The sequence below is a fragment of the Poecilia latipinna genome, unplaced genomic scaffold, assembly GCF_001443285.1.
Source record: "Poecilia latipinna isolate Pla-1442-1.1 unplaced genomic scaffold, P_latipinna-1.0 Scaffold1229, whole genome shotgun sequence".
Lineage (NCBI taxonomy): Eukaryota > Metazoa > Chordata > Actinopteri > Cyprinodontiformes > Poeciliidae > Poecilia > Poecilia latipinna.
The window spans coordinates 131,373-144,004 of record NW_015113845.1 but is presented as its reverse complement, the minus strand read 5'-3'; the positions used below and the strand labels follow the sequence as shown (position 1 = coordinate 144,004).

Below are 12,632 nucleotides of genomic sequence, written 5' to 3'. Positions count from 1 at the left end.
ACCAGATATCTGTTCATGTTAAATGTAAGCAGGCGACACAGTTATTTTATACATGCAGAAAATGTCCATGAAGCATATTCAAGTCTACCATCAGCTTTGAGTCAAGTTCAGAAATGTCTTTATAAATCTGCAAGTTTCCTTGCATCTCAGTGTCTTTTTAAGGGCTGAACATCTTGATATTATGAGTAACTTTGAGTATCTGTGTGATGTTCTGGACTCTGTTTTACCTTTAAAAAAAATCACATTAAGTCACCAAAACTGCTCAGTTTAATTTTCAAAACCTTAAATGCATAAGACCATAATTGAAGCTGGGTAACTGTAATCAATTGCACCATTCTGAAAAACTCAATTTAATGAGATTTGAGGATTGTATTTATTTTAAATATGCTTGTTTTGTACATAAAGTTTTGCATAAACTTGTGCCACTCTTTTAAATATGTTTTTTTAAACGAATGACTGGAGGGGACTTAGGCACCAGACTCACCTGTAGCGATGACTTAAGAAGCCACATACAGGAACATATGGACAAGAACTTATTGATAAAATGTTGTAAATATTGGAAAAGTTTACAATCATACAACAGGCATCCCCTCTTCCTTGTTCTGTCTCTCTGTTGTCTTCATAGGATGGGCTGTACTGAAATATATCTACATATCTAGGGTCCTACAACCCTACATATATAATCTTCCGCGTCTAACAGACCAGAAAGTGTCCTCCTCACCTCTTTCACTGTTGCATCATCAAAGAAAACCCATTTGGAGGATTTGGTGTGGAAGGCGAAGGCACAGTAGTGGTGGCTGGAGTAGCAGATCATCCCCACAAGCAGCAGCTCTCCCTTTCTGGCATGCTCGTCCGTCACCCTGTAGAAGAGCTGCGGTCGCAAACACATACACAAATGAAATATTTATACGCAAGTGATAGATGCAAAAGTAAGCAGGAAATAAAGTTAAAACTGCTGTTCCTTCCTAGCTTTGAATAGGACAAAAGCAGACCTTCACATGTGATCCAATCTTCCCCAGATTTCTGGCTAAAACCAGGGTTATTGTCTGCATTTGTTGCACAAACATTACAAGGACAGTGTTGGTGAACAGTTTCTCTCAAACATGTTTCCTGAACAGTACGCTTTCTGTTTCCTGTCTCAAGCTTTAAAAAAAAGAAAAGAAAAAAAAGAGGAGAGCTTACAAAGCAAATCAAGAAGGAGTAGGACTCGCTTTAACACCCAATAAAGTCACATGGACTGTTCCAAATGAATAAAAACTTTTGTGGTGGATTAATGCGAGGTCAGCTTTAACAAATTCTTCTGATGGTTTGGCTTTGAAACATCTAAAGAGGGAGCTGTTAAGAAACCAGTCTGAATACTGATATGTAATGTGTGGACTGTGTCCTGATCTGAACTCCACTGATTGATTTTTGCTTGTAAAGTTCAACCACACAAAGAGTTGATGTTAATAGAGCCACTGAGGACTAGTTTGTAAATTACATCATGTTGTAGCTTGTAGTTCAATATTAATGTCCAACAGGAGACATCAGGAAACACATGACCACATTTGGGCCTATTCCTGATTGAATGTTTGTCTATAAACAAGCTTCAGATTGTTTTCCTTCTTTCAGTAAAAACACGTCGAACCTTCATGTTCACTTCACAGGCATTCTCCCACACAAAGATGAGAGGAGGGCCTTTCTGACAAGCTGTTTGATCGCCGGGGCATTGGGCGTCAACTGCTTATGCAGCTGCACAGAATTCCACAGAAGTAATTCCCCACTTTATTCCCAACAAATGTCCGACTGCGCTACAATAAACCGACCCTAGAGCTGTCAGAAGACGTAGCAGTTGCGTAAATGGAAACTCTGTACTTTTAATCAATCCTGATGTATTGGTGGACCCCACAGAGCTATTTTAATTTAGCTGGAAACTAAATTACATGTAAACGACAGCTTAAAGGCGACTCACCGCAGAGAGGCTGAGATGAGGCCCCAGCGAGCGGATGACTTCCTCTGTGAGATCCGATTGTTCAGAGTCCCACACAAAGCCGATGGTGACTATTTCTGGGCAGTTCATCAGGACCTGTCTGATCCGGATCTTCTGACCACAGTTGCTCTGAAAGAAAGAAAGAAAGAAAGAGCAAAACAACAATTTAAGTCTCATTAAAACCACAAGTATAAAATATTTCAGAAACTATGAGCAATATCAAGTAGTTGAATATGTAGGTGCACCTCAATTTAGAATATAATAAAAATAATATATATCACAGTTATATATATCACATTTTTACTGATTACAAAAAGCCTNAAAAAAACATCCAAATGGATTTACAAGATGTATTCAGTACAGAGAACCTGGTGAAACAATCCTAGAACAGAAACCAAATCCAGACAATGGTAATTACTACAAAAAGTACATACCATATCAACATAATGCCTCCCCACCCCTCTGTACAGGCGTTTTTATGGAAGAACATATAGCTAAAGTCAGGACAGAGATAAAAAACAAAACAAAAAAACAAACAAAAAAAACACTGGGGAGCAAATTATACCTGCCACATCGCCGTTGATGTTGGTCTTGTGGGTGTGCGAGTGGTTGCTGTTGAGTCTTGAGGCATCTTCTGTGTGGATGGCACTCCCATCAGGGTTGGCGTAAAAGAGAAGTAGAGGCTGGAAGTGACCTTTAATACATTTAGTGACCACATCTTTCCACCGAGTACCAATCTGCAATAGAAAAAAGAAAACAAAAAATATAGGATTTAAAGTCTAAATAAATGTGATCCACGGAGACGAAACTAGGCAAAAACACCAAACCGAATGTGGCAAAAGGGTACAAAGATAAGGCTGCTTGATTATAGAATAAAACATTATTTAGGTTACAAGATTATTTAAAGTATTTTTCATCGAGTTTGCAAACAAATATGCATTTGCTGCACTTGGAGAACAAGAAATTGGCTTGAAATTGAAACTCTTACGATATCTTCCTGTTGAATCTTCCCACTTAAAAGGGAAGTTCATCAAATGAACTAAAAATAGATTTAGTGCCATTTTACAATCTTTGAGAATACATTTATGTAAAACTAAATTATTAGTGTAAAAAATACATAAGATAAAAAGAATATGTGTAGCAACTAATCAGAGTACAATTATTCTTTATTTGTTCCTTAATTTGGAAATGGAAATGTCTGTCAAGTGAAATAATAAAAAAAAAAAAAAAACACAAGTTACTTTGATCAAACTAATGTCCTCACATTTTAGGTCCCAATCAAGTTCATATCAAGGTCCAGTCAACTTCCCTGTTAGTTGTCAAATTTTAAGTTTCGGATGAAAACCTTAAGGAACTGTGGGGGCGGGGCGGGGGGGCAGTGGGGGTAAATAAATCATTTCAGTACATTTTTAAATTCCAGCAGTTTTTTGTAAACTAGTTTAGTAATTAGCTGTCAAAGTGAAACTTAAAATCACCACAATTTCTACAGCCGAATTACTTCTGAATAACCAGCTTCCCTTTGCAAACATTCCACCAGTTATACTGGCCAATATAAGGAAACGATAAAAACTCCCCGGCTAATTAAAGCTCCAAAATGCTTACTGTGTTCCTAATTTTCAGAAAAAGCTATTTTATGAAGCTGAAAAAAAAAAAAAAACATGGCGAGGCGACAGTGCCGCAGTCGTTCTGTGACAACTGTTTTAGGACTCCTAGGAATGCTGGCGAGCTGCGATCCAGGTACTTGGCAGGAGCTGAAGCACAGTAGCTCCTCCATCTCACTCAGGTTTGCAGCACAAGCTACTGATGGACTGACGCAGAGCCAGGTGACCGCTGCGCCACCGTCCCCGAGAAAATAGTGAGCAGGATGTGAGACAATGGGCTTGCTCACATATTTGTATCATAGAAATGGATTAAATGAGAAAAAATAAATCTGGAGGAAAAAAAAAAAAAGAATTTCCTTACGATATATATATAAATAATTCAGTATTCTGTGCGACTTTTTCTCTAACACAATTGAAGACATCCATTAAAAGCCTCTACGCAGACTTTAATACTCTAAATGCAGTCATAAAACAGTTGAGGAGCCTCTCCGTGCTGCTTTTAAACCAGGCCGATGCTCACCAACTCATTAGGCAATAATGATTTAAACTGTGCCTAATGGTGCCATCTTAACCTTGCAACAATCACAAACAATATCATATCTTTCTATAATTCTCCCTTTTTAATGCGAAGGATCCTTGTCCCTACTAAGAACCAGCAATACATTCATGTACAAACAGTGGAAATTTAAGCAAGCCGCAGTATGTAATTTAATAGTGCTTAAATTGCATATTGTGGCTTGCTGGAATTTCTTGGTTATGGTTTATTTAGAGCTTAAAAATAAATCTTCTGATAATTTGTCAGATTGCCCTGTAGGGGTCACACAAGGCTTCTTTCTTGGAATGATCTTGCTGAATCTTTATATTGATTTACCAGATATCTGTTCATGTTAAATGTAAGCAGGCGACACAGTTATTTTATACATGCAGAAAATGTCCATGAAGCATATTCAAGTCTACCATCAGCTTTGAGTCAAGTTCAGAAATGTCTTTATAAATCTGCAAGTTTCCTTGCATCTCAGTGTCTTTTTAAGGGCTGAACATCTTGATATTATGAGTAACTTTGAGTATCTGTGTGATGTTCTGGACTCTGTTTTACCTTTAAAAAAAATCACATTAAGTCACCAAAACTGCTCAGTTTAATTTTCAAAACCTTAAATGCATAAGACCATAATTGAAGCTGGGTAACTGTAATCAATTGCACCATTCTGAAAAACTCAATTTAATGAGATTTGAGGATTGTATTTATTTTAAATATGCTTGTTTTGTACATAAAGTTTTGCATAAACTTGTGCCACTCTTTTAAATATGTTTTTTTAAACGAATGACTGGAGGGGACTTAGGCACCAGACTCACCTGTAGCGATGACTTAAGAAGCCACATACAGGAACATATGGACAAGAACTTATTGATAAAATGTTGTAAATATTGGAAAAGTTTACAATCATACAACAGGCATCCCCTCTTCCTTGTTCTGTCTCTCTGTTGTCTTCATAGGATGGGCTGTACTGAAATATATCTACATATCTAGGGTCCTACAACCCTACATATATAATCTTCCGCGTCTAACAGACCAGAAAGTGTCCTCCTCACCTCTTTCACTGTTGCATCATCAAAGAAAACCCATTTGGAGGATTTGGTGTGGAAGGCGAAGGCACAGTAGTGGTGGCTGGAGTAGCAGATCATCCCCACAAGCAGCAGCTCTCCCTTTCTGGCATGCTCGTCCGTCACCCTGTAGAAGAGCTGCGGTCGCAAACACATACACAAATGAAATATTTATACGCAAGTGATAGATGCAAAAGTAAGCAGGAAATAAAGTTAAAACTGCTGTTCCTTCCTAGCTTTGAATAGGACAAAAGCAGACCTTCACATGTGATCCAATCTTCCCCAGATTTCTGGCTAAAACCAGGGTTATTGTCTGCATTTGTTGCACAAACATTACAAGGACAGTGTTGGTGAACAGTTTCTCTCAAACATGTTTCCTGAACAGTACGCTTTCTGTTTCCTGTCTCAAGCTTTAAAAAAAAGAAAAGAAAAAAAAGAGGAGAGCTTACAAAGCAAATCAAGAAGGAGTAGGACTCGCTTTAACACCCAATAAAGTCACATGGACTGTTCCAAATGAATAAAAACTTTTGTGGTGGATTAATGCGAGGTCAGCTTTAACAAATTCTTCTGATGGTTTGGCTTTGAAACATCTAAAGAGGGAGCTGTTAAGAAACCAGTCTGAATACTGATATGTAATGTGTGGACTGTGTCCTGATCTGAACTCCACTGATTGATTTTTGCTTGTAAAGTTCAACCACACAAAGAGTTGATGTTAATAGAGCCACTGAGGACTAGTTTGTAAATTACATCATGTTGTAGCTTGTAGTTCAATATTAATGTCCAACAGGAGACATCAGGAAACACATGACCACATTTGGGCCTATTCCTGATTGAATGTTTGTCTATAAACAAGCTTCAGATTGTTTTCCTTCTTTCAGTAAAAACACGTCGAACCTTCATGTTCACTTCACAGGCATTCTCCCACACAAAGATGAGAGGAGGGCCTTTCTGACAAGCTGTTTGATCGCCGGGGCATTGGGCGTCAACTGCTTATGCAGCTGCACAGAATTCCACAGAAGTAATTCCCCACTTTATTCCCAACAAATGTCCGACTGCGCTACAATAAACCGACCCTAGAGCTGTCAGAAGACGTAGCAGTTGCGTAAATGGAAACTCTGTACTTTTAATCAATCCTGATGTATTGGTGGACCCCACAGAGCTATTTTAATTTAGCTGGAAACTAAATTACATGTAAACGACAGCTTAAAGGCGACTCACCGCAGAGAGGCTGAGATGAGGCCCCAGCGAGCGGATGACTTCCTCTGTGAGATCCGATTGTTCAGAGTCCCACACAAAGCCGATGGTGACTATTTCTGGGCAGTTCATCAGGACCTGTCTGATCCGGATCTTCTGACCACAGTTGCTCTGAAAGAAAGAAAGAAAGAAAGAGCAAAACAACAATTTAAGTCTCATTAAAACCACAAGTATAAAATATTTCAGAAACTATGAGCAATATCAAGTAGTTGAATATGTAGGTGCACCTCAATTTAGAATATAATAAAAATAATATATATCACAGTTATATATATCACATTTTTACTGATTACAAAAAGCCTCCAACAAAATGACCAAACTGTTGAAACAAATTAATAAAAAAAATAAATAAATAAAAGAAAAAAAACTTACTGGACAATTTCTAAGGTCCCCAATTGTACTTGCTGCTTGTAACAGTTCCCCAAAAGACTCATCACGACGCTGATGTGTCTGTTGACTAAGAAAGCAGAAAACGTCAGCACTAGATTTTTTTCTACCAAATCATATTAGAAAAAAAAAAAATAGACATAATATGACCGATGGTGAATAGGATGTAGCAGCAGTGCATCCTATTCACTGTAGGTCTCTTATTACCTCCTTTTAATAGGAAAAAAGGGGGCTTTAAATATTCTGTCCCTTACCAGAGCGCTGTGATGGAAATATAATGTACCAGCTCTGTAAACGGCAGCGGGTCCGACGACGCCCCACAGCTACGGCACACGGACTGAAGAGGAGAAGGTCAGTGAGCAAGAAGGCAATGAAAGAAAGCTTATATAACTTCTGCCAAGGACCATTTTATTATAGGCAGGAAATAAAAAAAACCCCAAACCATTAAAGATATATACAGACGACCAAATGTGTGATTAAGTTTCAGTATTATTTGCTGCTTTGGGGTCAAAAAGTCAAGGGAGTCAGATCAAACATGTGCTACCAGCTAGATGTAGAGAGAGTGCTTGTTTAGGACAGGAACAGAGTCAGCGATGGGCATCAGTGCCACAGAGCAGGCTGGTGTGCATGTTGTGCGTAGCAGGGATTTATGCGTGCAGCATCTGTGACACATCCGGTACTGCTGCTGCCGCAGCGTCGTGCAGCCTGACAATAAAACACCCTCTGTAATCCACCAGGGGCGACCCAGTGTGAAAACATGATGGATTGGATTCCCATTGTCTCAAGCACTGACTCATGTAGCACCGTGCAACTGTATGTGCGCAGGACTCTAAATCCTAATGCTGTCTAAAAGAAGGTTCAGACCATCCACAGATCAACCCTGAAGGCCAAACAGATACAATTAGAAATGGTAGAATTGATTGACAATGACGTAAATAATAAAATATTGAATATTTCTGAGTGTTTACAGTTCACAATACAATGCTGGACTCCATAGTTTTCTCTGGTACCGTCCATGTTTTGATGAGCCGTTAGGCAGCATGTTTTCACTCAGCATTTCTGGGAAAAACCTGATCTGATCCAGAGAGACACCAACCACTTAATCTCAGAAGGAGCAATTCTCCTTTCTCTAAATATGGTCTAGCTTATTAGTCCAGTGACAATCCACGGTTCAGACCACAGACGGCAGATTTGTAGTTTAAACACACGTTTCAACACCATCTGCATCGTTATCCACCTCAGTGAGACACTCTGCAGGATTACATTGGATTACATTGGTATAAATGAGTCAACTCTGCCCAACTACTGAAGTTTTCACACTACTCCAAACTACTTTTGTTTTGCGCTGTGCATTAAGACAGCATTTGTTGTAAATTGATACTAGGTAAGAAAATGTAGTTAAACTCAAAACGTTGATAAAGAAACCTACTGACCTGCTCATAAAGTGACATAGCAAACTTCTGATGCGTGATACAAGAGTTGGAGGTGCAGGCATCTGTCGTCTCAGGCACAATATGCAGGTGGATCCTCTCCAGTATGTTTTCCTAAGAAAGACAAGGAAATGCCTCAGATATAAATAAAACAACCAACTCAAATGGAGTTATTTCAATAAAATCTGTAATGTCATGGTGTAAACAAGCAGCTGCACTTCAGATTCTTTGTATTTTTACAAACCGCTATAGAATGCAAGAAATATTAAAGGTTTTGCCAGATATTACGCTACGCAGTATAGGCTCCAAGTTTTTAAATGCGACACTGGTTCACAATTTGCCTCTTGATGTGATGACACAGTAATAGAAAAACAATCATACAAGAAACAAGTAAAACCCAAAACAACATGTGCACATGTCCTACTATCCTTGGAAACAACTTTAAAATGCCTGAAAGTAACCTGTTCATCTTGAGTACAATGGAATGCAAGTAAAAAAAAGCAACGAAACAATGCAGCAGTCACACTGCCCAGGGCTAATATGGTGAGAAAATTGCAATTCAATCCAGGAACAAAAGCTATGGAGCTTGTGAGAATACAGAAGGAGACAGGTACAAATGAACCCCGCTCACAAGTAGAACCAGTCAGGTACTGAGATATTCTCAAAGGCCCAGAAAAGGTCTGTAGTAGAAAAGATAGATTTTCTTGCAGCCTGCAAATATGCATCAGGAGAATAACTTTACATCCTGACACATTTTGGTTTGGAACATTTTGACCCTTGTGGTGGCTGCCACTTAAAAAGTGGCATCTATGCTTTACTATTTTGTGCTTCACATTGGGGGACAAGACGTCCAGGAAACACGGATATGACAGCCTTGTGTCTGCTTATAAAAACAAGCCAACTGAAAGAGTACATAACTGGATCACTAAAACCTAAGTACATAAATAAGTAAATAATAAAGTGAATTAATTAGATAGAAGGTAAATATATAGACCTTTATATAAGTACATATGCAAATAATAGGTAAAACCATAAAAAATAAACATGACAGAAGTAAACAAGTCAGCAAATAATAAATAAGTAAATAAATATTTATGTTACTAAACCTAAAAATAAGTTGGCACGGAAAAAAATAATCAATAAAGCAAAAAGGAATAGATCAATATCCATTAAATTGATTATCATGTAATGAGTATTTTTACATTTTTGGTCAATTATGGTGTCAAATACTGCAATTTTCTATTGTTTACGATTTCTTAAAATTCCCTCATATTGCCACATTTAATGACTACTTTGCATATTCAGACTAATCCATCCATCCATCCATCCATCTTCTTCCGCTTATCCGGGATCGGGTCGCGGGGGCAGCAGCTTCAGAAGGGAGGCCCAGACTTCCCTCTCCCCAGCCACTTCTTCCAGCTCCTCCGGGGGAACCCCAAGGCGTTCCCAGGCCAGCCGAGAGACATAGTCCCTCCAGCGTGTCCTGGGTCTTCCTCGGGGCCTCCTCCCGGTGGGACGTGCCCGGAACACCTCACCAGGGAGGCGTCCAGGAGGCATCCTGACCAGATGCCCGAGCCACCTCAACTGGCTCCTCTCGACGTGGAGGAGCAGTGGCTCTACTCTGAGTCCATCCCGGATGACCGAGCTTCTCACCCTATCTCTAAGGGAGAGCCCAGCCACCCTGCGGAGGAAACCCATTTCGGCCGCTTGTATCCGGGACCTCGTTCTTTCGGTCATGACCCAAAGCTCATGACCATAGATGAGGGTGGGAACGTAGATCGACCGGTAAATCGAGAGCTTCGCAGACTAATGTGTGTTTTATTGCCCCATCCAGGCACTTATAGTCCACAAGAAAGTCATGTTGTCCTGTATGAAACTCTCCCTTTAAATCCATTGTGATGAGGTTCATACGAGTTTCTAGCGATTAACACTGTAAATAACACAAACTAATCTAAAGAAAACCTTTATATCAAAAATAATAAGCAGTGGTCCGAACACAGCCAACATGCTTATATAACCTGTCATGATGATATTTAGTCCTATTGTGGAAGAAGTTGAGAGGGGAGGTAATAGGGGGGACAGAAGCTCTTTCAGTGACCTCCCCCAACAGTTTGTTGCAGAATTGCCCTAACTGCGTGGCAGCATAACGCACAAACACTTACAAAGCACTCTGCGGCATCATCCATAAAGCCCAGCTGGAAGCGCTGCTCGTCCTTAAAGGTCTCTGCCAAGGCGTGACGCAGGTTGTCAGAAGGCAAGGCGCGCTCCCGACTCTGCTGGAACTGGGAGAAAAGGCCCTGACGAAGGAGGAGAGGAGAGGAGGGGTTCACACATGGACAGTGCCACATTGTGTTTGCAGGCATTCATGCATCTGGATTCAAATAGCTAATTTTTTGTTAAGTCACTTTAAAGTAAAAAAAACTTAAATGTGAAAAACACAAAGCAGCAAGTAACACTTTTTTTTTTCACGCGTTTCCATGCCATCCCTATGTTGAAACATGGTGCTGTCAGGATCATGCTGTTGGAAAGCTATTATTTGGTAAACAGAGAAACTGGTCAGAAGTGACTAAGAGAGAGATGGTTTTATGTAGGAGGGCTAATATTTAAATGAAAAACATGTTTTCGAATTTGTGTTGGCCAACTTCATAAAATCCCAATAAAACATGTTGATGTTTGTATCGCATGTTAATGAAGGGGTATGAATACTTTTGCAAGGTCATGTACAATACTAATTTCTGTGACTAGCATTATGCATCCATAATGGAAAACAAAAAAAAAAAAAAAAAGGCTTCATGGTTATTTAGGAAGTTGCTAAAAATGCCGTACTTTTAATGCACAAAAAATGCATGAGTCTCCCAGACAGAAATGCCCTGGCAGCTGTCTCAAGCTGCGTCTGAAGATGTCCAGATGCCACAGGACCTACAAAAAGGAAACAGAGAAGCAGGTTAATCTCCAATCTCACAGTCAAGAGGATTTCCTTCAATCTAATCTCGCAAACACTAATCAGAAATACAAACAAAATTCTAACGACCAGGAGCAGAAGTTTTGTTTTTGTTGAGTGTGAATAATCTTATTATGTAAGAGAGCCAAACACCCATGGGTATATTTTGTTATATGCATGACATTCAAAATGATGTCTCCAAGGTTTCAGAATCGTCTCTCATGTAGAGAAATACAGCCAAAAGCAGTGATCATCTCCAACCAGCTCATGGGTTGTCTTAGCCTCTGAGTCATGGTCTTCTTTGAGACTGACCTAACTCATGACTGCTGCAATGAATCATCTCACCAGCCAGGGCTGCAGTGGTCAAAAGCAAGCGTAGAGAACATTCATAAACTGCTGGGAAGCTCGGACAGATTTAGATGGTGACTAAGCCCCTGAAATCACTACAATAAAGACAGTCAGAGGGTGGAACATGTTGTACCGCAACACCAATAAAATAAATAAGACTACAAAAAATTTGGATAAACATTCAGCTATGTGATATTTAGGACAGGATTTCACATTTTTTCCATAATTTATTTTAAGAGTGTATTTTATTTAACTATTTTCCAGGTTATAAAAAAACTTAAGGGCTGAAAGAAAAGTGACCAGCGAGGCTAGTTTTTAGGAAGTCGTCCTTTTGCGAGTTTCACAGCTTGTTTATGCATTCCTAACCAACCAAGTCTTCAGATTCTTGGTTTTTAACCATTTGTCTTTCTGATGGTTTCCAGTTCTGTCAGATTCTTGGTTCCTTATACACACACACACACACACGCACACCATTGTTCTGGTGAGAGGGTTTTCTGGGTCAGTTTTGGTTAGAATCAGTGCAACTAAGAGTAGTTTATGCCACTGGAGGTCTATTTTTAAAATTTTCCTCTTCACCTCTTTAGTTCATTCTTAATGGAAAGTTTCTGTTTGATTCTACAATTTGTTGGCTTCTAGTCTCCATTGCTACAATGTTCTTCCTGTTACTAGTTTGTTCCAACTTGCTCTGCTTCACAAGAATGAGATAAGATTTTAGCAATTTCCAAATACACTCAGAACAGTTTTCACACTCCTAATGAAAACTAAGATTGGGTTACAGTTTTCTCTTATTCAGTCCAGATTTTTCTCAAAGTTTTCTAGCAAGACACTGTAAAATGCTTTCCTAATGTCAAAAACTGCACTTAAAATAAATAAATAAATCTCACTCTCTACATTTAAAATGTTTAAGATATCACAAGCAGTATGTTATAAAATCTGATTCAGGTTTGATCAGTTTTATGTATTTTACATTTTCAACTGTAAATGATTAAAATTGAGTCTACAACCTATAAAATGTACTAATCAGAATATGTGTTCAGCTTAAAATCTAAATCTTAACCCACATCAAAACTTCCTTGTGATATCTAGCAGACTTAGAGATA

General features: G+C 39.0%; 1 protein-coding gene across 1 annotated transcript in view; it reads right to left on the bottom strand.

Annotated features, from left to right (window-relative positions):
- usp53a (ubiquitin specific peptidase 53a) overlaps window positions 1-12,632 on the bottom strand; it is a 40,514-nt gene that overhangs the window by 15,813 nt on the left and 12,069 nt on the right. Inside the window, exons 3-10 of the mRNA XM_015054125.1 lie at window positions 11,070-11,162; window positions 10,406-10,540; window positions 8,247-8,357; window positions 7,068-7,150; window positions 6,799-6,883; window positions 6,391-6,537; window positions 5,161-5,310; window positions 2,535-2,706 (exon numbers count right to left, since the gene is read on the bottom strand). Of these exons, the coding sequence (XP_014909611.1) occupies window positions 2,535-2,706; window positions 5,161-5,310; window positions 6,391-6,537; window positions 6,799-6,883; window positions 7,068-7,150; window positions 8,247-8,357; window positions 10,406-10,540; window positions 11,070-11,162 (976 nt within the window). The remainder of the gene's footprint in view (window positions 1-2,534; window positions 2,707-5,160; window positions 5,311-6,390; window positions 6,538-6,798; window positions 6,884-7,067; window positions 7,151-8,246; window positions 8,358-10,405; window positions 10,541-11,069; window positions 11,163-12,632) is intronic.